The sequence below is a fragment of the Aspergillus homomorphus genome (genome assembly GCF_003184865.1).
Source record: "Aspergillus homomorphus CBS 101889 unplaced genomic scaffold BO97scaffold_4, whole genome shotgun sequence".
NCBI lineage: Eukaryota > Fungi > Ascomycota > Eurotiomycetes > Eurotiales > Aspergillaceae > Aspergillus > Aspergillus homomorphus.
In genome coordinates this window covers 1,008,875-1,031,287 of record NW_020291890.1, presented here as the reverse complement: position 1 = coordinate 1,031,287, position 22,413 = coordinate 1,008,875, and the positions used below count along the sequence as shown (strand labels likewise).

Below are 22,413 nucleotides of genomic sequence, written 5' to 3'. Positions count from 1 at the left end.
ATGCAGTGTAATTCGACAATCTACTACTTACAGTGCCTACCATCGTGGACATTGCCTTCTACTGCCTGATTAGGTAGATCAAGACTCAGCACTTGCCCGGGACCTGGTCATAGTACATTAGTAGTCCCGAAACTAGGTAGATCATGGCCATCAGCCAATGGCACTCAGTTGTCCTGATCAATGGGGTCATGATGGTGCACACATGTTGGCTTCGTTGCCAACAAGGTGGCTGACTGTGCATGAGCTCCAATCACCTCCACCATCTGATAGCATCCTGGTCCTTGTTAATAGCTAGAGATGTCGGGCATGGAACGCAAAAAGGAGTCTATATCTGCATCTCCTGATGATGAGGAAAATGAAAGATCATGAGTGATGATAATGATGGTGATGGCGATGAGGATAATAGCAACCGAGACCTCATCATTACAGTTTCCTTCAACCCTCATAAGACACCTTGGCTAACTAATGAGGTGGACATTCTTGGCCATATGCAATCCCGTGCTGCGCTGGTACGATCTTCCTACAGTACAGTACATCTGTTTCTACATCTGTGCTGTCAGGTTGCGCTCGACCCTTTCTGCTGGGTACGTGTTTACGTATCTCTCCATGGTCGCTTGCTGCCTTCTGTCCAGTCTAGGTTTAATTATAGCAAGAGTCAAGGGATGAAAATCCCATAGCCGCCAAACTTAGTGGCTCATTGCCTTTCACATTGGAGCGCCGGAATGACAGGTCCAAAATTGGCTCTCAACACACCTGCAAGACCAGGGCACTGTCAACGCCCGCGTCTTTCACGGGACCGTGTTCGCAAAGTAAAAAAAAAAAAAACGGTCTTGGCCGAAGCCCTGGAACTAGTCATGTATGTCTATTCACTAGACCTACAGAGAGTCTCTCCCTATAGCAGCAGGTGGTACCGAGCCAGGCGTAAAGAAACGCTCTGCATGGGCGGGTATCAGAAACGAAGGCCCGTGGGCTCCACTCCCAAGGCCGCTCGACAAATCGATGTGCCGGCCATGAAACAATCAGTCTCATTGACTTCTGACTCGCAGCTTGCCACGCCAGCGGCTTTACGCGAGAAACATCGCCAACACCCGTCGTTACTTCGGCAGCGCAGCCAGCAATTTCCTGTCGACGCGCCGGTTGACGAGTGTTGGCGCTTAGATAAAAGGCAATCATTGAATTTTATAACTTATTATTAGCACACCCACTCTCTCCTAGCCCGGATTCGTGCTACTTAGTCCTGTTAGGCCGAGATCCAGAATGCCGACGATGGAAACTTCCTAGTCCCATGGTCAGTGCTTGAGGCCCTTAGTCATCGGTAGAAGACGAGACAGCAGCGATCGATTAACTCTAAATCCTACCTGGATCAATTCTGATTTTAAGGTTAAGACGGGGGATGAATAGCTCATGACCTGTTTGGCCTCGGCAGAACTGCCCGCCATCTTACCCTCGAGCAGGTAAAATCCGGCCCCAATCGAGGGAGCAACTGGGAACCTCCATAGGGTTTGAAGTGATGAGTGAGTGATGGATGGTCTTCGTATTGTAAACCAGGGTGTCAGACCCCCGCCCATTGCCGGCAGGGGATCAATTTAGCTAGGATTAAGAATCAGGCCGGAATGCTGGCTAGCCTATCTTGGTCAACCCAGACGAAGATCCATTCCACATCCGCAATGGCTGGAAGACAAGATAGAACAAAAAGAAAGGGTTGAGTGGAACGTGTCAGTCATCTCAACCGTGATATTGCACCTCCTTTCTCCCAGCCACGAGCCAGATGGCCAAATGGCCCCTAAGTAAAACACAAAGGGAGAATAGGATGCGAGCGAGGACCTACGAGTACTAGACTAGCGGCAACAAGAAAGAAAAAAAACGTAAAAGAGAGACAGAGAGGGAGTAGGGAGGGAGAGAAAGATGGTCAAACTGCACACTTGGCTTCTTCCCCCAACTCGACAGAACTGATGCCTGAGGGGTCAACACTAAACCGCCAAACCCCACCAACACCTGACCAGCGAGAAAGAACAATGGATTCCGTGGATGGCGAGAAGCAGAGATCATCCATTGACAGGAAAAAGAACAATTCATGAGCCGCATGAGTTCCTAAATCACCTTCCCCCGCGTTTATTCCAAACAAAGAGTTAGAAACTTTCATATAATTCCCCAACCAGCTTGATCAAGGTTTCCCATGCCGATCGTGATCGCGGCCTCAGGGAGACAGCGGCGCAAAGTTCGTTTCACTACTTCCAATCAAGCACCGAGGCCTGGGAACACGCAGAACCTCCCCTTCAGGCCTAAGCTACCTACGACAGGCCCTTTAGCTTCTGTGCCCACTATTGACCACCAGTCTTCTTCGAAAAACAATAACAACAACAGCATGTGTGAACCCCAAGTGCAACCCGGTGTGCCAGATCTGTTCACCACGCCGCCTCTGCTCTTAGATGCTCTGGTCACGGAAACTTCCGAAACCCAAGCGGAGACGGTCAACAAATGCCTACCGTTTTTGAGGGGCATTCATAGCTCCCAAAATGGCCCTTTCAATCGGTTTGGCGTGCCCGCCCTGATGAGGGACGAGCATATAGGCTATTTGTTTGACTCTCTAGAAGAGTACCCGGAAGGGTTTGCTGCAATGGATGCCAGCCGGCCTTGGATGGTCTACTGGGCACTGGCAGCCTTGTGCCTTTTGGGTGAGGACATTAGTAGAGTTCGTGAACGGTAAGTGAACTGCTCATCTTCCTAGTCTCACTCCCATTGGGTGTTTTGCAGATTCAGGATGGATCTGGGCCGATTCCGGGACGGATTCTGTTACCGATAGATTGAGCGCCGACTGAGACTCATGGTTTCCTTAGTGTTATTAACACATTCATACCTATGCAAAACCCGGCGGGGGGCTTTGGAGGTGGCCATGGCCAATTGTCCCATTGCGCTTCTAGCTACGCTGCGGTGCTTTCCCTCGCGATGATCGGAGGCGAAGAGGCATACAGCTTAGTCGATAGGGAGAAGATGTGCGTTGTCGACCTGTGTCCCTAGCTGGCCTCTAATGCATGCTGACCTAGACTCAGGTGGAGATGGCTTGGGAAATTGAAGCAGCCCGATGGGGGCTTCAGAGTGTGCGAAGGTGGGGAAGAAGACGTGCGGTAAATTCCCCAAGCTAGTTCTCTTCCTCTTCGTACATGCTATCTCGTACTCACTGCCAGCTCAGCGGCGCTTACTGCGCCATGGTCATCATATCACTCCTGGATTTGCCACTTATTCTACCCCCGGAAGCCGAAGCCCGGCAACATGGTCTCGAGACATTCGATAGTGGTCTCTCCGCGTACCTTTCTCGATGTCAGTGCTTTCCCACTTCAGCTAATTGCACCAGGCTGATCCCGGACTCCAGGTCAAACATTCGAAGGCGGGATCTCCGGAAGCCCCGGGTCTGAAGCACATGGCGCCTATGCATTCTGTGCTTTGGCATGTCTGTGCATCCTGGGCCAACCCGAAGTGACTGTGGCGAGGTAAGCAGCGTTTGCTTTCTCTTCGCTTTGCCCTGATTGCTGCTAACAGGACAAGATGCATGGATGTCGAATTACTCCTGTCCTGGCTCTCTGCTCGACAGTATGCCCCTGAAGGCGGCTTCTCGGGGAGAACCAATAAGCTGGTGGACGGGTGCTACAGCCATTGGGTCGGATCTTGCTGGCCATTGATCCAGTCTGCGCTGAACGGGGTTCGATCCGCTGCAGCCCCTAAGAAGAGCTCCGTCGGCAACCTTTACAGTCGCGAAGGATTAACCAGATACATTCTTGGTTGTTGTCAGGCCAAGTACGGAGGCCTTCGTGACAAACCTGGAAAGTACGATTTACCTCTAACATATCGGCGCCGGTGCCTTGGCTGACCGAGAGACGTACAGACATGTAGATTCGTATCATACCTGCTACACCCTCGCGGGTCTAAGCACTACACAGCATTGTCACTATCATACAACCTCCAGCGTCTCTGGCAAGGAGGACTTCGCGTCAGCTTTCTCGTGGCAGTACACCCCTATGGTCACTTCCGCTGACGATTCAGCGGATGTGAATGTGTTTGACGAGAATGACAAGGTTGCAGCTCTCCACCCACTCTACGTGATCCCCCACGCGGCTGCGGAAGGAATACGCCTGTGGTGTGAAAGGCAACCAGCGTGGGCGTGAATGGGGGGATAGTCAGCATAGCAGTCTCGTTTGGTTAGTGGGAGTGGGGGGAAGGGAGAACAAGAGTTTGGGTCAGGATAGGGTGGATCTCACTTTGTACAGTATAATGCATGTAAGACTCAATGTAGTGCTAGAAAATCTGTGTGACTCCGGGGAGAGCAGGAAGGACGTGCTCTTTCAGCAGCCACGCGGGCTGACAGGCGAGAAGGGAATAGCAGTGAGGATAAAGGGTTGTCGCACGAACTGTTCGCGCAGCAATGGGGTTACCTGGGGTCGCCTTGACTCGACTCGAGTTCAGTTTCGTCCCACCCAAGCTACCCTGCAGGCTGTCTAGGCCATTGCGTCCTTTTATGCCTACATTTAGTAGGTAGTCTATTAGTTCTAGCAGTTCTGGGCTCTTGCCAGAACTTACGACTCCAGCCCCTCCTCTACCCCTCCATTACTCATCGCCTCCGTCGATGAGCCACTTCTCCCCTTTCATTTCTCCTGCTTCTTCTACTATTCACGCGCCAGCAGAAAGATAGGTCGACGACGACATCGGGATCTGAATTGTAGAGACAGGAAGACAACACAAAGAGCTCACGGAGATGCAACTCAAACGGAGAAAAGCATTCTTCACACGCAAATCTAACGGGGTTGCAACGCCAAAGGCAGCCAGAGGCAGACTTACACCATGCACAGACAGACCTGCTGCAGCCCGTCCATCCGTCATATCAAAGGAGGGGAAATAGGAGGGGTGGGAAAGGTCAGTTAAAACTGAATACTCCGGGGTGGCGCTGAATAAGAAGGAATTTGCTCATGTTACTCTGCAAGGTTGACCTTCCTCTCCCTCCCTCCCTTTCTTTGCCCCTCGTGTCAAAGTGGCATGGATTCCCTCCCCGCCGCACGCAGCGTCATTGCCAACTCATCAGTGCATCCGCAATGCCTGCCTGTCAGTCAACGGCACCCACGAAAGAGATGCGGGCTGGGCCAATCCGATGCTGTTCTTCTGTGCGGCCACTCTACGAAGTAGATCCCATTTGGAATTCATTCATGCAGCAGTTGATACATCGCAACTTTCGCAAGTGGTGTGGTCCCTTTTGACTCCCTTTTTTCTGTGTCCAATCCCACTCCGGGCCGCGAGGTCAGTTTTGTCTGTGTTATCAAGTTCACTCTGGATTGGCTCCGAGAGAGCGGTCAGCTACACAAAGCGGGCTACGGAACTCGGATGGCTTACCGAGTCTTCGAGGATCGTGATCGTCTGCTAGCACTGACCCGGGCGAGAAATGGGAGGGGAAGGGGGACGCTTTCCAGTCCAATCAGCCGGGACGGTGTTGTTGTCGTTCTCTCGACCAGCAACCAGCGACCATCCCCCCTCCATTGTACACAAGAATTCAGGGCTTTTCTCTGGGCGTTCTATGCTAGGATTCATCTGCGCGACATGAACCCCTTGTTCTGAAGCATCATTCTGCATTAGCAGGATTTCACCGCGCCTCCTTTCTCGTGGGTTATTTCTCCCGTCCTTCCATTGCCTTCGTTGATACATTTCACCGGATCACAGCTCTTCGTTCACAATGCGGGGTTTCGAGGGGCTATCGCTCCCACCAGAGTACGAGATGCAGGATCTGGCAAGGAGAGAAAACCGCGGGCAATAAACCAGGAAATTTCCGTGACCCAAAACAGAAGGGAGGGGGCGTGGAAAGAGCCGCGCTGACTACAGCAATGGACCACTCTAGGTACGCCCAGGAAAAACCGGTCCATGTTCTGCAGTATAATGAATGAGGGCCGAGACGACCGATTTGCTCGGACATTCAAATTTCTGAACAACATGTCAATCGTAGCCGCCTGGGTCGGCGGCGAATTACACGGTGGCCGATGGGCCAGGACGTCCTAGATTCTTTCTTTTCGGTCCACTGGTGAAAAGTCATGCCAGCACATCAACGCTTGCCATATTCTGTTCTCCGAGCAGAACGGCAACAAGACGGACAAAGCTAGTGTGAGGTCTAGGACCGTTTTCAAAGGCATGGCATTCGTCTGTTGTCTTTCCCCTCGGTCAACCTGGTGGAGATTGGTCCAAATGAACCAGTTGCAAGCCGCCTAGTTCAATTTTATTCCATTCACATTATGGGTATTTTCCTTTAAAAACTTTATGGCTTTTTTTCATTCGGGTTTTTGCCTCCTTCTTCTCTATTGTGGCCGATTCTCAAGGGACCCTTTTCGCTTTTCTATTTCTCAGGGAAAAGATTATGCGATAATAACAATCATGATTAAAAGCTTTGGGGGCTGCACCAGATGCCCCACCTCTTTATTTGCGCGGATAGCTGGTCGGCCATGAAGGATATCCCCTCGACTCGCATTTCTTTTTCCCCCTCCTACTACCCTCCGCCAGTGTAGGGCACGCTGTGTTTTTCTTGTTCCTGGCTGTTATTCTCAATTTACCTTACGGCTTCGGAGTCGTTCTACTCTTTTCGCTGGGTTTTTCTCGATCCAATCCTCCCGCTCCTGGTGACGGGCTCGCTGCTGGCTATTGTCAGATATAGCAAGTCACATTGGCCGTCCGATGAAGAGCGTGGTCATTGGGCACCAACAAACACAGTCTACATAGGCTCGTCTCGATGTTATCGGTGTGACCGCCAGGATCTTGTGCAGTGTCGACCGACCTGGGGCAGCGAATACTGAACCACTACTGGCCTGGACCATACGACCCATTGGGCCTTGACCGGTTTCTACGATGTACTATATTCTCTATCTTGCCAGTATGTAGCTATTCTTTTTTGCAATTCGTCGAGCGCGCTCTCGCCCGAACCCCCTTGTGCCTCCTATGATTGGATCTAAGGGGTCACCGCTTCAAAACACCTTCGCTGTGGCTGTGTGGCCATGGCTGCTGTTGTGGAGGTCCCTTTTTTATGTTTTGCCTCCCTGGGCACTACTGCTATGCATGTCATGAAGGACAAAAAAGGTCCAGCAAGACCATGGCCGGTGCGGCTTTGGGGGTTCGAGCTCTCGCCATTTTGATTTGCTTTCCGTGGGCGAGGGAGCATTGTTTTTGTGTCATTGTCCCATGTTTTTCCCCGCCCAATAGTTAACCATTGTGTACAGGTCTCTGCCGACGGCGCCGCTGGCCGGAACCTCTGTACGAATCATACAGCGGCGCTACCGGGTATACGTGCATTGTCCGAGTCAACAACCGCGAGTACCAGACGGACGCCGTTTGCGAATCGGACACCCTCGCCCGGGAGAATGCAGCGATGCGGGCGTACCTGATTTGCCGCAACTTCTCCGTCAACGACGGCATGTACCCGGCCGGGCACGACCACGGCGGGGCCATCCAGGGGATTCCGGTCGCCATTGGCACCGGGCGCAAGGCCCGTTACGCGGTGGACGACCCAGAGGACACCTCGACGACCAGTGGGGAGAGCCGAAGCGGTGGCAGCAGTAGTCCGGAGAGCTACGAAGGCGGCCGGATGATCGATTGCGACCGACAAGCCGCCATGGGCCCGTCTCGAGCATTGGCGTTTAGTCGGTAGGCGTTGCCTGCGCGATGGACGGCTGGGTCTAGGCTCACACTGGCCGTGCCCAGTGCCCACAGATCGATAGGCTTTGTCTTGACTCTTCACGAGAGTGGCTCGGTGGGCAGGATGGAAGGGGGAAGGCTTGGCATTTTGATGACGATATGATTTTATGACATGAACCCGAATATCCGATAGATCGAACTGTTTCTTTTTGTTCTTTTGTGGCTGGTGATCAATGTCGTTTGCAGAGGGTGGAGGGTGGGATGGATGGAGGGATTTCTGTCTGCTGGCAGGATCACGGGATCACAGGATACCAGGTGGATGAGATGTGTATGTTCTGGAGGGTTGCATTGCGGCGGCCAGCGGTGTCTTCTTCTGGAGGTGGCGGTGTGTGTCTGTATGTCTGTCTGTATGCGACTGATTGTGATGTGATGTCTCACGAATTGAATGTGCGCAAGTTGTTGCTAAGTATAGTATGTGTGTTTGTATGTACATACATACGGTGGGTGTATTGTAACTCATTCGTTTTCCGAAATCCTTCTGAATATAGGGCGGATGAACGAATACAGGTCAGGTTCTATACAACAAAGAGACTGACTGACTAACTAGTCAGAAGAAGCTTTGTCTAGAACCCCAGGGGAACCACGTCAGTTCCTAAGAAGAATGCTTGTTGGAGCATGGCTTTGTCCGCCTCAGGCATCCAGGTCACCGCCACAGCCGCTGACACGCCATGACGTAACCGCCCAAATGGGGAGTCTCCAGTTGTCGTCCCCAAGGCAGGAAAGCGCGACGGCCGATCCACGTAATGGCGAAAAGTGACAGCATCAACCAGCAATCGGTGCCAACATGATATCAACCTCATCCACACCCCAATCGTCAATTGACTTCCCAATCCTCGGCGCTGAACCCTGATACCAATTCCAGAACCTCAACCGCAACAGATTTACCACCTTTACCACCACCCAACCCCTCCTTACCCTCCCAATTGTCCTCCCCGATTATATGCCCCTTGTCGATTGCCGTTCTCAGCCCTGACCGCAATATGCGGTCTGTAATAGGTCGAATCCCGAACTTAATTCCTCCCCGGGCACAATGGGGGAGTCAGGTCCCCGAGTCGACTTCCTCGTTGCGGTTGCTATCACCATGTGCCGTGCGAGCGCCAGGGCGGCAATTCCAAACCGCGGCGGCGGCGAAGAAGTATAACAGCGGCACGAACATTGGGATTGTTGCTGCGAATGCGCAGGGGAGACGGTGGTTCGGCAGTGTCAATGCTCGCCTCCTCGCCAAGGATGCGAAGCAGGAAGTGGAGCGGCTCAAGATCAAGGATGCGAGGCCGCATGGGCATGAGGATGGGGACGTTTCCAGCGGCGCTCAGAAGGGTGGTGATAAGCTTGGGGATGCGATGTCAAAGGGTAAGAGCGCCTTTCTCACTGTGCGGTTTCTATTTCGAGTGGTCAGAGACTGATTAAGGGGCGATAGGGAAACTGTTGACTACACCGTCGAGGTTGTTTAAGCTGCTTCTTCCGCTGTCGACTAAATACCATCGTGATCATAAGGGTATGTATGGATTCTTCTCGCTGGGAGTTTGGTTGATGGACGCAAAAGACCGAATTGCTGACGGCCCCGGCAGATATCGAGCCGATTGCCTTTCTTATCCACCCCCAGCAACCTCTGTCCTATCTAGAACGTCTCATCCAAGCCGAAATCCCGCCCCTCAAAGCCAACGATGGACAGACGCGAGCCCCCTCTGTCTCCTTCATCGCGCTTCAACTCGAGGACAACCCCATCCGGCCGCGGAAGGCGCTCTACGAAGAAACCGATGCGGAAGTGCGCAAGCTTGAGGAGCTCGGACAGATTGAAGAGAAGTCGGACGAGAAGAAACCCTCGGAGGACGACACATACACATACCTACGACGGAGCGAGCCTGGCAAGAAGCCCCTGGAGCATCGCTTTGTGCGGTGGTCTCAATCCACCGAGGTCGGGGACTTCATCCGCGACGCCGCACGAGCTCGGGAGTTCATCGTGTCGGTCGAAGGAGCGCCGACGGGCCAGCACCAGATCCATGTGGCGGTTCCCTCGTTCAATGAACGCACGCATTTCCTGCGCATGCGGCTGCGGAAGATCTCGGGGCGCATCAAGTACATCGCGGACATTAAGCATGAATGTGACGCATTGGCGCACCGCGGGGCGCAGCGCGTGGCCATGGGCGGGTTCGGTGTGCTGGCGTTCTGGTGGTGCCTGGTGTACAAACTGACGTTCGAGACCGATCTTGGCTGGGACACCATGGAGCCCGTCACGTACCTGGTCAGTTTGTCGACGCTGATGGGCGGCTATCTGTGGTTCCTCTACCACAACCGTGAGATCTCGTACCGGTCTGCGCTCGACTTCACGATCAACGCGCGCCAGAAGAAGCTCTACGAGAGGAAAGGGGTGGATCTGCGTCTGTGGGAGTCACTGATCGACGAGGGCAACTCGCTCCGCAAGGAGATCAAATCGATCGCGGCAGAGTATGACGAAGAATGGGATGAGATGAAAGACGAGCGCGACGAGCGCGTGACGGAAGCATTGAAACAGGAGCGCGCTCAGAAGAACGGATCCAAGCAGAATAACAACGATACCGACGATTAAATTGCCTGGGGTTTGGAGAATCATCTATTCTAGGCTATCTCTCGACATTGTTCTCATCTCGTCTCACGATCAACTTCCAACTTTCTCGCGAGTTCACCCCCGTATCAGGCCTGCCTTGACTTTCTTTCACCCATTCCGCACCGGATCATAATATTCTTTCTTGCCCGAGACGCCGCTGTTCGGCTGGTTTTGTGTCTGTGCCAGTCTCTGAGGCGATTTCGAGCGACCTAGACAAACTTGTTAATATTTTTTTTTGTACCAGAACCAATGTATATATGTATCCTCCTGCCCAGCACATAGAAAGACCAACCATGACCTTCTAGAAACTGGTTCCTGTCCTCCCTCTTCCTCACCACTTAACGCAATCACCCATTCAACGAACCCAACCCCAACAAATGAACGAGAAAGAGAAGAAAATAACATACCCCTCTCCTCCCCACGCCTGCGATTCCGATTATTCCGCACATCCCGCGACCGAAACACGCTATACAGCAACCACCCGGCCACCCAATTCGGTCCATACTCTCCACCTCCATTCCCACTACAGGTTGCACCACCGGAGGAGGTACAGGGAGTAGTAGTAGTAGTAGTAGTAGTAGTGCGATCCCCCAGTACCACCGCCGCCCCGGCCCCCGCCCCGGCCCCAGCCCGCGAGCCCGAGGACAAGGGCGCCGCGACAGCCCCGCGCGCAAACAGCGGGCGCGTCAATGGGCCGGCGTTCCGGGCGATCTCGAGAATCCCCCACCGTTGGCGCTCGGGACGGATATGGTGCCAGAAGTACGGGGGCCGGGTCGATGGGTCTGCGGCTACGCTGTCCAGCAGGTTTGAGCGGTCTTCGTTTAGGTGGTTGTACGTTTGGATTGCTTCGTCCTTTTTTTTTTTTTTTTAAATCAATGTATTGTTAGTTTGGGGGTGGGGGTGGTTCTGGTATAGAATGAGTTGCTTGGGGTTGAAAGAGAGGTGTTGGGGTCCTTTCCCTGCCTCATGCTTATTTCTGGTGTCGAGATGAGGTTGCCAGGAAGCTGAAAGAAAGGGGGGTCCGGGGGTTCTCCCCCGGGACGGAAGCTTGGACTTAGGAATCCAGGTAGAGTGGGGTGAAATGGGGTTGAGTGTATGTGTATTTCGTATATGTGGATTTGGAGAACATATCATTTAAGAGTTATGACGTGGACTCACCCTCATGGCGCGGTAATACTGCTCATGCTGCGGATCGTGCGAGTTCAAGCCGAGGGCTTGCATGAACTCCTCTTTGGAGGCACGGGGGCCGACGGCCATTGATGGGTCGAGTGCGGTTTTTTGGGACTGGATGTATTGTTCTTTGAGTCTGGCCTCTCTGCTTTAGGAGGAAGGCGAGGTGGGGGTTTTAGTATCGATGTCAATACTCAATAAGGACAGGTGGGATGAATTCGAATCAAGGGAATGATGGTATTAATGCATTGAGATGAGGAAGAAAGGAAAGACGGCGGACGGAGAGAAAGAAGAAATCGATGCTGGGATGCGAGTTCAAATTATTCGAGGCTCGGGTTGGTAGATATATAGATCTATCGGTCAGGCCATATTCCTCCTCCACCCCCTACCCCCCCTTCAAGGACTTCCCTGGGTTGTATCAATCTCGGGGAGGAGAACTTGGGGGAACGAAAAAGAAGGAACGGATTCTTGGGTCGGCAGGGGTTTGTTTCTGTCCGATGAAGTAAACAAGTCGAGTATAGGTAGGGGAAAGGGTGGTGGGAGGGATAGAAAATCAAACAGGTGGCCCTGTCCCTGGAGCTTTTTTCCTGTTTTCCTGTTTTCCGGATTGGACAATGGACTCTGGGGTGGTTGATGGATGGATCTGAAAACTGGGAGAAATCGAGGTGGATGGTAAGAGAGTTAGTTGTACGACGAGGTGGAATGGACATGACGAGGATTTTGATTTTGGTTATGGGTTCGAGGTGATGGGTCTGTTGTGAGTTGGGTTAGAGGGAGGATCTATGTGATGGAAACTGAGTCTGGTGTTTCGTCTCACCCTTCACTAAACCTCTCCATCTTTGCCCCCAGCAAGATAGAATCCAAGAATTCTCCCTCTCTGAGTTCCACTCTCGCAGACCATCAAGACCGTTTGAATCCCAGCAACCCCGGGTCGGAATCATCCGTCATCCGTCCTACGCAGTCGAGATGGGGTGGTGATGGTGGGGAGTGTATGTATCTATCCGATCGTCAGGAGATGTGTGGCCTGGAGGCAAGATCGGTTATCAGGCCATTCTTGATTACCTCCCAGGACAAGGGAGGGAGAGAAAGGAGATGTGATAAGATGGCTGTCGCCTCTCGACTTCGGCGAGAGAGCGTATCCAGTGCACAACGCAATCACAGTCCAGTGCTTCGGAGGAGTCACGCGACCCTTCCCAAGACTCTACTTGCATGCTCGACTGACTTGATGAAGTGACTGGGTGCAGGTTTGGCATGTAACATAGCCTCTCCTGTCGTTTCCTCTGCTGTTTTCCAGCTTAGGGGCGAATGTGCATACAGACAGAACGAACAGGCATGGCAATCTTGATTCAATCCACGATAGTACAAAGCTGCAACGAAGAATTCTCGATCCGATATCCTGTTTGTTTACCATCAGTGATCAACCGAGACATTCATCAAAGAACTCAGAGATGAGGTTGGCAGAGTTCCAACCAAACAAAAAAGCAGCGAAAGGGTGGGTGTGCGAACCGTCTCTTCCCCGGTCTAACCGTCGGTTGTGTAACCAAACTGTACCCGTTTTGTTTTTTATCTCTTGTTTTTCTTTTTTTAAGTCAAGAGTCCTGGATGTGAATCGAGAAGAAGAACCGGATTAAAGGCCCATCTGTCAAAAGGAAAGTGTATGTCGCCTGGCTAGGAGATACGTTGATCCGCCAGAGGGTTCAATTGATCTGCTGGATAGATGCGTAGGTAGGTAGGTAGGTAGGTAGGTAGGAACGCAGGAGGGTGGACGGACGGATTGATCCGAGGAACAACAACAACAAAAAGAGAGCCGTTCGCTAATAACGGGAAAAACATTCAAACGAACACTCCGTCCGGTCTGGATTGCAGGGTCGGATGTAGTTTGACTGCTTCTACCCTTGTGGGCGATCAATCGGTCATCAGTCAACCCATACCTGGAAGAGAATAAGGTTGAGATGCAGCAGGGAAGAGAAAGTGGGGAGGAGAAGAGGAACTTGGAAGAAATGCTTGCCCTGTGGAAGCAGGAAGAAATATAAAAGGACTTGAAAGCTGAAATGGCAGGGGAAAACTCCACCAACACCACCAACCCACTGTACCTTTTCCCTCTCCCCTCCACTCACTGAAAGAAGAAGATGATAATAATGATGACCATGACCGGGCCAAGGCGTTCGTTCGCAGACAGACAGACAGACAGACAAACAGATAATCCGACTCTCGATTTCCGTCTTTGCATACAACAATCCGAATTATCCACACCTTCCTCCTTCCCCCCAGCAGATCTCTATCCTTCACTGAGACCCCTCGGCTCTCGAATGGTCGCGCAATCTGGTCCTCTGTGTGAAGGTTTCAAGTGAGACAGCCAAGGGGTGGTACATTCAGACGGAGTAACAGGTTCGACAAGATCACATCTCTACCCAACCACACCCACGAACTCACAAGGCACGCACGCGCGCACACACACCCATACACACACTCTCTCTCTTTCTCTCTCTTATACATGCATACACATCCACTCATACATCGTCTCCCTTCATCTCTCCTCCTTGAGCCGCCGCACGAACGAACAATTGACGTTGGCAGGCCGAATATTCCCATCTTTCCCTCCGCCTTCCTTCCCCCGTTGCGCAAAACCGAGTCAACAAACTACCACTAGACTGGCGAGATAAAGGTAGAACAACAAGAGAGAGAAAGTGAGAGAGAGAGAGAGAGAGAGAGAGAGAGAGAAAACCATATCATCTACCTTGGGAGTGTGTCTGTTTATCTGTCTCATCCTAAATTTCCCTTTGCTTGGAGGATTCGAAGGTTTCACATACAAGTAGGTCTAAAAAGAAACAGACATCGGGCTAGATTTTAACGCGAAGAGATGGAAAAACGAAGAGAGGGGAAGGGGGATGGGTATTAGACGAAAATAAAAGAAATGTGCGATCGACCCTCATGATGATTCATGACGTTGACGTGGATGATGGTGTGCATGAGACAAAACACAAACAGATGTTGTTGATACCCTTCCCTTTCTCTTCGCTTGCGGTGCAGCTTTGATGGCAAAGACTACCTTTTGAGGGGGTGTTTTGGCTCGTGGTCACCTCTCCGCTCGTATGTGATCGATTTTGCATTGGGTCTTTTTGTACGGAGTGTGTGGCCTCACTCTCTCACGCGGCATCATCCAGTTTAACTGACAGTAACCCGGCCTGCTTGCTTCAGACTCTTCTCTCTACCTTGCCCCTTCGTCTTCTGGGTTTTTCGAAGTGATATTCTGGATTGTGGTTTAAGAGGACGGCTCGCCATAGTATCTGCGCAAGAAATCCTCGACCTCCTTGTAATCTTTCTTGACCTGGGTCAAGGTCTTCCGAATGTTCTCAAGCGACACCTCTTGGTCGGGTTCATCGTTGGTGCCGGTCTCGTCCTTGCCGGCTCCGTAGTGCTGGATCTTCTCACAGGCGTCCTTCACCTTAATCAGTCCCAGGGTGGCGGAGGAACCTTTCAGGTAGTGGCCCAGAGAAGAAAGTTCGCCCAAGTCCTTGTCCGCTCTATGGGGTCTGTGGTCAGCCCAACATTCTTTGATGCTCATGAATCAAAGAAGTAGGAAAGACTTACAGGTACTTCTCCATTTTATCGAAGGTGCTCTCTGCTTGATCAAAGAATCCAAACACGATCCCTTTGCTGAATTCGTTGTCGCCTTCGTCATCCATTTCGAGGATCTGCTCGAATGTGTTCTGGTCGATCGTCTCAGACATCTCAGCCAGCGTGGTTGGCGGGTTAGTGGCGGGAGCGCTGGGGGCGGTCGCGGTAGCAGGCGCAGCAGAGGCGCCACCGCTGCTGCTGCTGCCCTTGGAAGTCTCGACAGGAGCAGGAGCGGCAGCAGCGGCGGCAGCGGCAGGGCTGCTGCTGGTGGTGGTGGTGTTGGTGATGTTGTTGTTGTTGTTGGTCTCGTTGGTAGCAGTGGTGCTGTTAGTGCTGCTGGTCTTCTCCTTGGGCTAGCGCACAGTTAGTATCAACAGAGAGTTTTAGAGACAAGGGATACCCGGAGCACATACAGACTCCTCCACGGTCTTAGTGCTGGTGCTGGGAGCCATGGTGGGAATCGGTGGAAATCGGTGGTGATGAGATGAGGCTTGTCACTCGGTTGGCTGGATCGACTTGAAGAAGTGACTCGTGTTGGCGGGGGAGGGGAAAGTCCAAACGCCCTCTCGCGATCACCCGAACTGGATGTATGGCTCTTGCGCGCTGTCTTGTTTCGACACTGTGGGTCGGTCTATTCCGGGTATTCGCCGAGACCAAAACGGAAGCCTGCGAACACGGTATACTGGGAAAAATTACACGGCACGAATCTGTAGATGATTCTCTGGTCAGTGTTCGCTTTTTCCGGTTCGCATAACAGTTTTACAGCAACAACAGCAATGGCAAAGAGCAGCGCGACTCGATCCTGGTGATATGACCCTACGCCACGAGGGTGTTACGACGGGGATTCAGGCAGGTCAACCCAGTAGCACACAGAGAACAGAGAACCAGGTTAAACAGCACTGTAGAAACAGCTGTGCACGCAAGACGAAAGAGGAAAAGCCCACCACTTCGGGGTAGACTATCTGGAAGGAGTATGTGAAATGAAGTGCCAGGCGACAAGGACGTGAGGGAAAAGAGAGGAACAGACAAGGAATCTAGTTGGTTTGCAGGTTGTAGGTGTTACTCCTGATATGCTTTTGCCACCTGGGGTATGGTATCAGAGGGAAACGGTGAGACTGGGATCTGAGTTGAAGGTGGCGTGTGGAAAGATGAAGGGAAGGGAAAAGAATTGGGGAGGAGGGGTGCAGTGCAGATTGCAGATATCAATCGACCACCGAACACACACACACACTAAATGGATCCCGATGGAGACCAGGCAGGGAGAACAGCTGCGTGGATCAGGAGGAGACAGAGTCACGCAAGGTGAACAGTGGATAAGGTAATGGAAAGGATAGAGGGGAGGGGTAAAAGACGACGGCGACGGCCAGATTTCGAGACTTCAAGCAAAGAACAACAATCGCGATTGCCAAACAAGCATGACGAGGGACTTTTCCCACCTTGAACCCGATTTCCTTCTTTCAACAGGTCAACTGCCTGGGTATCAAATAATTTCAACCAGCTCTGAACACTTGTGACGGTAAAAGAGCAAATTATAATAGATTAAGGGAGGAAGGGGAAGAAGAGATGATGACGATAAGGCAAAAGAGGCGATGGGAGAGGAAGGTTCCCGATTTGGACAAGTGACCTTGAAACGTTGTATTAGCGAGGAGGGAGGAGGGGAAGATGAGGAAGGGAGGGAGCGAGAGAGGGATCAAGAGAGAAAGATTGAGGGGAGGACACCGGTTGAGCAAACAGAAGCATATGAATTTCTGTTTCCCCTTCTTTTCTGTTCACTTTTTTTTTCTGGCTTTCTTTTTTCTCCTCTCTCTTTTTTACAGTTTGGTTAGGCGCGCCGTCAAAGAGGAACCAGAAAAGTGGAGGGGCAGAGAGGGAGGAGGGGAGGGAGAAGTGGGCTGGGTTGGCGGACAACCGATAAACAAATAAAAAAAATAATGAATAAACTGATACTGTATGGTACCTTACAGGAGGTAAAGCACCTTTTGTTTCTCTTCTTTTCCGTTACTGTTTTCCAGTTGCAGGGTGGTCAGGTGTAATCTGAGAACTCGAGAGGTTGCAGAATTAGCCCCGATGATGAACACGATTTGCAATTAACAGTCAAAATCTTAATAGAAAAATACTCCGGGGGGGTTTTTGTGGAAACAAGATCACAAATGATGCGAGGTAAGGAAAAGACACAGAGCACGCAGTGCCTTGGGTTTCTAAGTGGACTTACGGGTAAGTTCCTTATTTTAGTCACCGTTAGAATAGAATGGGGGAGAGAGAATTCGATGAATTCAATTAGGGATTAGAATTATGAGGCAAATGTGGTTGGGACGGTGGATCTGCCCTCATGGGACGAACCGAAGGGGGGAGGAAAGGACTCGGGAGGGGATCAGTGAGTGGGAAGAGGGAAAAAAAATGAAAAAAGAGCAGAATCTCAGATGAAAAAATAAGTGACAGGATGGATATTCGTGCGAAGCGGTCAATTTATTGGACACCGACACAGTGGGCTGCAGCAAGCATCATACAGGACGGCCACATCAGAGATGGAGTTTTGATGTCAATCACTCCAATCAGAGGGAAGCAAAGCTGACAGTTCAAACAGTTCAATTGAGATGAACAAAGTTGAACGATCAAATATGAAAATAATGATAGCTTACAAACCCTCGGGGAGGTGGGATGAATGGTGTGGGGGAAGAAAGATGAGAATTATTATTATTGCAGAAGGACGACGACGACGATCAGTCAAATCAGTGAGTCTCCTTCAAGAGGAAAGGAGGGGGGATGGAAAGAAAGAGCGGGACTCAAGCATTTAAAACACCCGATGACGGGATCCTCTGGCGTCATCCCGAGAGTCACTGAATGACATCCCAGTCTATACCTTCCATCAGTGCTTGTTCTCGAAGCTTTTGACAGTATGTCAAAGCTATCTCTACACGACTCGCATCATCAATCAACTCAAGAAATTTTCGCATCACTTTCCATCTTGTATGGAGGCGCAACAAATGCTCGTGTACGGAGTCAGACCGAATACCGAGACTTCACCATAGAGTGAAGGAGAAGGGAAAAAAAGCCTCAGAATATCTAGGTCAAACATCCCACAAATATCGAAGCTAGCGATTGGTTGGGAATGGATGTGGGGAAGCGAGAGAAGGCATCGAAAAAGGGAAGGACAAACAGCGGGCGTCCATTCATCAAGCCAGCCATGGTGGACTAACCGAACCAAGAATGCACAATTCCATCATCGTTGACCCCACGGTCCACGGTCACGGAGGGATCCAGTCGAATTGCTTCTCTTTCGGCTTTCGGAAGATAGAGACAGAGACAGAGAGAGAGTTATGTGCCCAGGCTGCCTCAGTAATGGTCAGTAATGGTGAGTATGCCATGTCTGAGAGAGTCTGGACAACCCCCCGTTGTCTTACTTTTGCTTACCTATCCCCACCATGCATTGTTCCCTGGCTTCTGCGAACAGAGTCAAACGAGGGAACACCCGATTCGCATCTCCATCCGGGAGTGATGCACGTTGAAATCATAGGGCCACAACTGACGTAGGGTGTGTCCATCTTCGAAATCCCTTCCCTTCGGGCATGGGCGTCGGATCTCCACCACTGTATGTGCACCACCCACTGCCCAGTCCTCTCTTAGAACCTCAGAGCAACCTTCATCAAGGCAATTCGCTTGATGGCACGTGGAACCCCGGAGGTCTACCCTGGTACACAATTGTATAGGTAAGAGGTATACAACTCTGCCTTGAAATCAAGGAAAGGAGTACAGTCCGGCTGGGAAAAGCTCGGGTATAGCAGCGGCCCATGCATCTAGTGCCATTCGGTTGACAACGATGATGCTTGCGAAGTTCCGCGTCAACGAGAATTGTCCGACTTCCAGCCACCACCACCACCAGCAGTTGTCGCGGACTTGCCGACCTTGGACCCTGTTCAGGTTTGCAGTGAGTTGCCACGACATTGCCCAAAAAGGGAGGGTTCTGGGCCCCTTCGGGCTTTCAGGGGTCGACCGGTGTTAGTTGGCCTAGTACCAATGGTGCAAACACCAGGGAAGCTGATGCTCATCAGAGGAGGTAAAACGAGGAATCCTTCCCTACTCGATTCCATGATTCCGCCCGTCCGTTGCCTGCGGGGATGGGGAATGGTCCTAGACGAGAATAGAGACCGTTGAACATGGGGGTTTTGGTGTTAGGGCGGCCATGATGGGGCCCGTCGCATAGTCAATGGATGGAGCGCATCTTCGCTTTGCGAAAATTTAGGAAACGAAACCAATTGAAGGGTGCACAACTTAGTGAGACTATCTATATATCTACGGCTGGGGAAATCAGTGGAGGGTAAGCCGTCGTCATGGAACATAGCCGTTGCCCTGGCTGCTCTTTTTTTTTTTTTGCAGAAAGATGAAGCGATCCAGAATCTACAGCACAACAAGGACGCCGGCGCATGAATAGCGACGGAAAAGCCCACTGGGGCCTGGCGGGCAAATCACACCAATGATCAAAAGAGGCTGAAGCTGAATGACATCATAGCGGGGAGAAAATACTGCCAATCATGACCGCCGCTGACGTTAGCGGGGTCTTGCCAAGACATCCCAAGCTTGAGCCGTTTCCCATTCATTCCCATCTCCGGCTCAGCCTCCGGCGCAAACTCTCTTCATTCTTCAATTTAGTGACTGACTTAGTCTACTATCGGTGAACTCTATAGGGTCAATTCATAGAAGAATGATAAGAAAGAGAGTACAAGAGTGTGCAAGCCTGGAGAGCTGTCTGAATGTCTGATTCAAATCATGTGCCTCCGGTCGGGATTCATTGTGGTTGCGCGAGTCAGCGCCACTGACAGCACAATAGGGCCAAATTTACCGGGGAAGATGTGCCCTCCCCCCATACAGTACAGGTGGCTTTTCTCGCTCCGGCCGATTCTCGCCGTCAATCACAGAATTCAATTAGGAAGTTCTCAAGCTTCAGTTCACTATCGGCAGTACTGTATTTCACTAACTACACCGTACAATGCAGACTGTTTTTGTTTTCGAAGGCATCTAACCAATTTTCGGGTGGATCAACCATTTGTCTCAGGTCACGAACGCTCACTTCGCTGATTGATATGCTAGGTCATGTTCATCAGGGGGAACAGAGCGCCCATCCGCGCTGATCACGGCAACCATTTTATTCTGGTGCATGATCTCCCTAAATCATCGCAGCGAGTAATTATTCCTAAGCACATTACTATCGACCTTGACCCCTCCGACCCCTCTCTTTCTACTTACGAGTAGTATCCCAGCTGAGCTTTGACACCCCTTCTCCCGAATACCCCGATCAACGTAGATGGTCTTCCGCCCAGCGTGTGATCAGTATCGTATCACTAGCCCTTTCACCCCACGAGCCATGACATCAGCCTGCAGGAAGAATGGAACCTTGTCTGACCCGACGTCGTACCGTCGGAAGGACTACCGTCAGTCAGTCACTCATCAGTGAGATTTGACGCTGGATAGGCTAGTTCGGGGCATGACCTAAGAATTGTAGACTTGATGTGGTCCCCGGTCCTCCGTACCACCACCACCACCACCACCGCTGACAACTCTCCACTACTTGGTGCAAGAGTCCAAACAGAAAAGCAGCGGTTTTTTAAAAAAAAAAACCTCTCCTTTACCTGGATGTTCAATTGGTTCGGGACCACGCGATGCCCGCTTTACTACTACCCCTAATTCTGATTGCTACTTTGCTAGTTTGTAGTCCCAGATTTAAATCTGGACCTCAACCTACATGGTACAGAATCCTGGACAGTCGGCAATAATGCAATGCCATATAGATAGATACGACAAGGGTGAAAGGCCTCTCCCTGTAAGTACCTGATTATGACAGGCTCAGACCATACTGTCGAATGCATATGGTCTGACGCACGCCTGTGTGTTCCTTTATGCTTGCTTCTTTTTCGCTTGAATGCGCCGCAAGCACGCACGTCCATCATCAGGACGGGGAGGGGGATAACATACAAAAACTACACATTCGGACAGGTCACGGGAGAGGGGGAGAGGAGAATAGAGAGGGGCGCGAGACTATCGCTTATAGTCCAGTCCAAGGTGTCGGTCGGATTCACAGTCAATCCATTATTGATTCACCGGACCCAACGGACTGAAGAAAGGAGCGAAGAGGAGGGGAGGTGGAAAAGGGATCCCCATCCCTTCCCTCCAGTTAAAGCGCAATGAGGATGTGAGCAACAAGTTACTAAGAACTGTAGCTTACTCGACTGAAGGAGAGGCAAATGACAAGTAAGCAGATAACGGAGTAGTCTCGAGAGCTAGATAGGCTCTTTTCCCTGCGCCATGGGAATCCTCCAACTGCTATTCGCTGGCATGATTCTCCGTGGAACCGAGCTGAATTGGATGCCAGTGCCCGCGCAGCAGCCGGTGGACCTGCTAGTACTTCGATTCTTCGACCCTTCGCTCGATCTGAAACTTCACTTGCTCCCCCTCCCCCTTTTGCGGAGAGGCAAAGTTGCAGCTCCAACTGCCGAGATTTTACTGTTTTCTCTTATCTATCATCAAGCGCTCAATCCCACTTCGCCTTGGACCCAGAGGGAAAGACGCGCACTGACTTGGGCCCGTCGCTCCCCCATCTTCCTCCGGGAGGGCGCTGGATCCGACATCGATCCGATCTGATGAACTTAAGGCTCCCCCTCCGATCTATTGTACCAGATTTTCGGATGATCAATTATGGATCCGGGCTTGTTTGTTTGCGGTTTGTGGCGTACGGTAACTTTTTTGTAGATATTTGGTCACGATATCCGAAGGGATTGCGCCGTCGTCCGGGAGGGACAGTTGTAGAAAGGTCTCTCTCTACCAACCCAGCTCGTGATATCGGGTTTCGCTTGCAAATTGTCTGTTCAATCATTAGACAGGGCAGTGTTGTACCTGGATTCGCACCGACGCGCGCTTAAGTGTCAGTGACTCCAGGAATAAGCTTAGTGCCAGACCGCTAGGATTATCCGCCGTGCTCAAAGCATGGAGCATTGAACTGCAGTGTCCGTACTTGAACTATTGCACCCTACTCAGGCACATCGAGATTCATACTCAAGCAGATATTCACCGCGGCAGTAACCTCGACAGGAAAAGTTGCAGCGCAAAACCCGAGCATTTTGTTCCAAGTCTCACTCCACTGCAGCATAGATATCTTGCCCGTTGGAAGAGTATCAACGCAGCCCTGAGCTAGAAAAAGCGACTAAGAGTCCTCTAGACAATAAACCCTTCTCGAAAGAGCCATTATTACCCAACCGCCTTCACCTTCAACGAAGCACAAATCTTACAATTCATAGAATAGGTAGTCAGCCTTGGGAAACACCCCTAACCCATTTGCC

At 51.4% G+C, this 22,413-nt stretch overlaps 6 protein-coding genes across 6 annotated transcripts; 4 read left to right on the top strand and 2 right to left on the bottom strand.

The window, feature by feature from the left end:
- The first annotated feature begins 1,941 nt into the window (after positions 1-1,941).
- BO97DRAFT_362485 (CAAX farnesyltransferase subunit beta RAM1) lies at positions 1,942-4,483 on the top strand. Its single transcript, XM_025692464.1, has 7 exons — positions 1,942-2,703; positions 2,838-2,993; positions 3,051-3,125; positions 3,191-3,318; positions 3,371-3,488; positions 3,544-3,822; positions 3,881-4,483. The coding sequence occupies exons 1-7, from the start codon at positions 2,177-2,179 to the stop codon at positions 4,158-4,160; spliced, it is 1,563 nt and encodes a 520-aa protein (XP_025555238.1). The 5' UTR covers positions 1,942-2,176; the 3' UTR covers positions 4,161-4,483.
- A 2,189-nt stretch (positions 4,484-6,672) lies between these two features.
- BO97DRAFT_182202 (uncharacterized protein) lies at positions 6,673-7,792 on the top strand. Its single transcript, XM_025690392.1, has 2 exons — positions 6,673-6,895; positions 7,239-7,792. The coding sequence occupies exons 1-2, from the start codon at positions 6,871-6,873 to the stop codon at positions 7,664-7,666; spliced, it is 453 nt and encodes a 150-aa protein (XP_025555237.1). The 5' UTR covers positions 6,673-6,870; the 3' UTR covers positions 7,667-7,792.
- Positions 7,793-8,466: 674 nt separating this feature from the next.
- BO97DRAFT_403240 (uncharacterized protein) lies at positions 8,467-10,594 on the top strand. Its single transcript, XM_025694692.1, has 3 exons — positions 8,467-9,063; positions 9,131-9,208; positions 9,282-10,594. Exons 1-3 carry the CDS (start codon positions 8,694-8,696, stop codon positions 10,277-10,279), a joined length of 1,446 nt encoding a protein of 481 aa, XP_025555236.1. The 5' UTR covers positions 8,467-8,693; the 3' UTR covers positions 10,280-10,594.
- On the bottom strand, positions 10,406-11,554 carry BO97DRAFT_337489 (uncharacterized protein; the record flags this gene model as incomplete). Its single annotated transcript, XM_025691495.1, has 4 exons — positions 10,406-10,515; positions 10,705-10,820; positions 10,944-11,149; positions 11,456-11,554. 4 exons carry the CDS (start codon positions 11,552-11,554, stop codon positions 10,406-10,408), a joined length of 531 nt encoding a protein of 176 aa, XP_025555235.1.
- Positions 11,555-14,394: 2,840 nt separating this feature from the next.
- Positions 14,395-15,480, bottom strand: BO97DRAFT_181662 (Hpt domain-containing protein). Its single transcript, XM_025690391.1, has 2 exons — positions 15,059-15,480; positions 14,395-14,991 (listed from the first exon to the last, which is right to left on the bottom strand). Exons 1-2 carry the CDS (start codon positions 15,196-15,198, stop codon positions 14,730-14,732), a joined length of 402 nt encoding a protein of 133 aa, XP_025555234.1. The 5' UTR covers positions 15,199-15,480; the 3' UTR covers positions 14,395-14,729.
- Positions 15,481-20,928: 5,448 nt separating this feature from the next.
- On the top strand, positions 20,929-22,049 carry BO97DRAFT_403237 (uncharacterized protein). Its single transcript, XM_025694691.1, has one exon. It carries the CDS (start codon positions 21,383-21,385, stop codon positions 21,716-21,718), a length of 336 nt encoding a protein of 111 aa, XP_025555233.1. The 5' UTR covers positions 20,929-21,382; the 3' UTR covers positions 21,719-22,049.
- Positions 22,050-22,413: the final 364 nt, after the last annotated feature.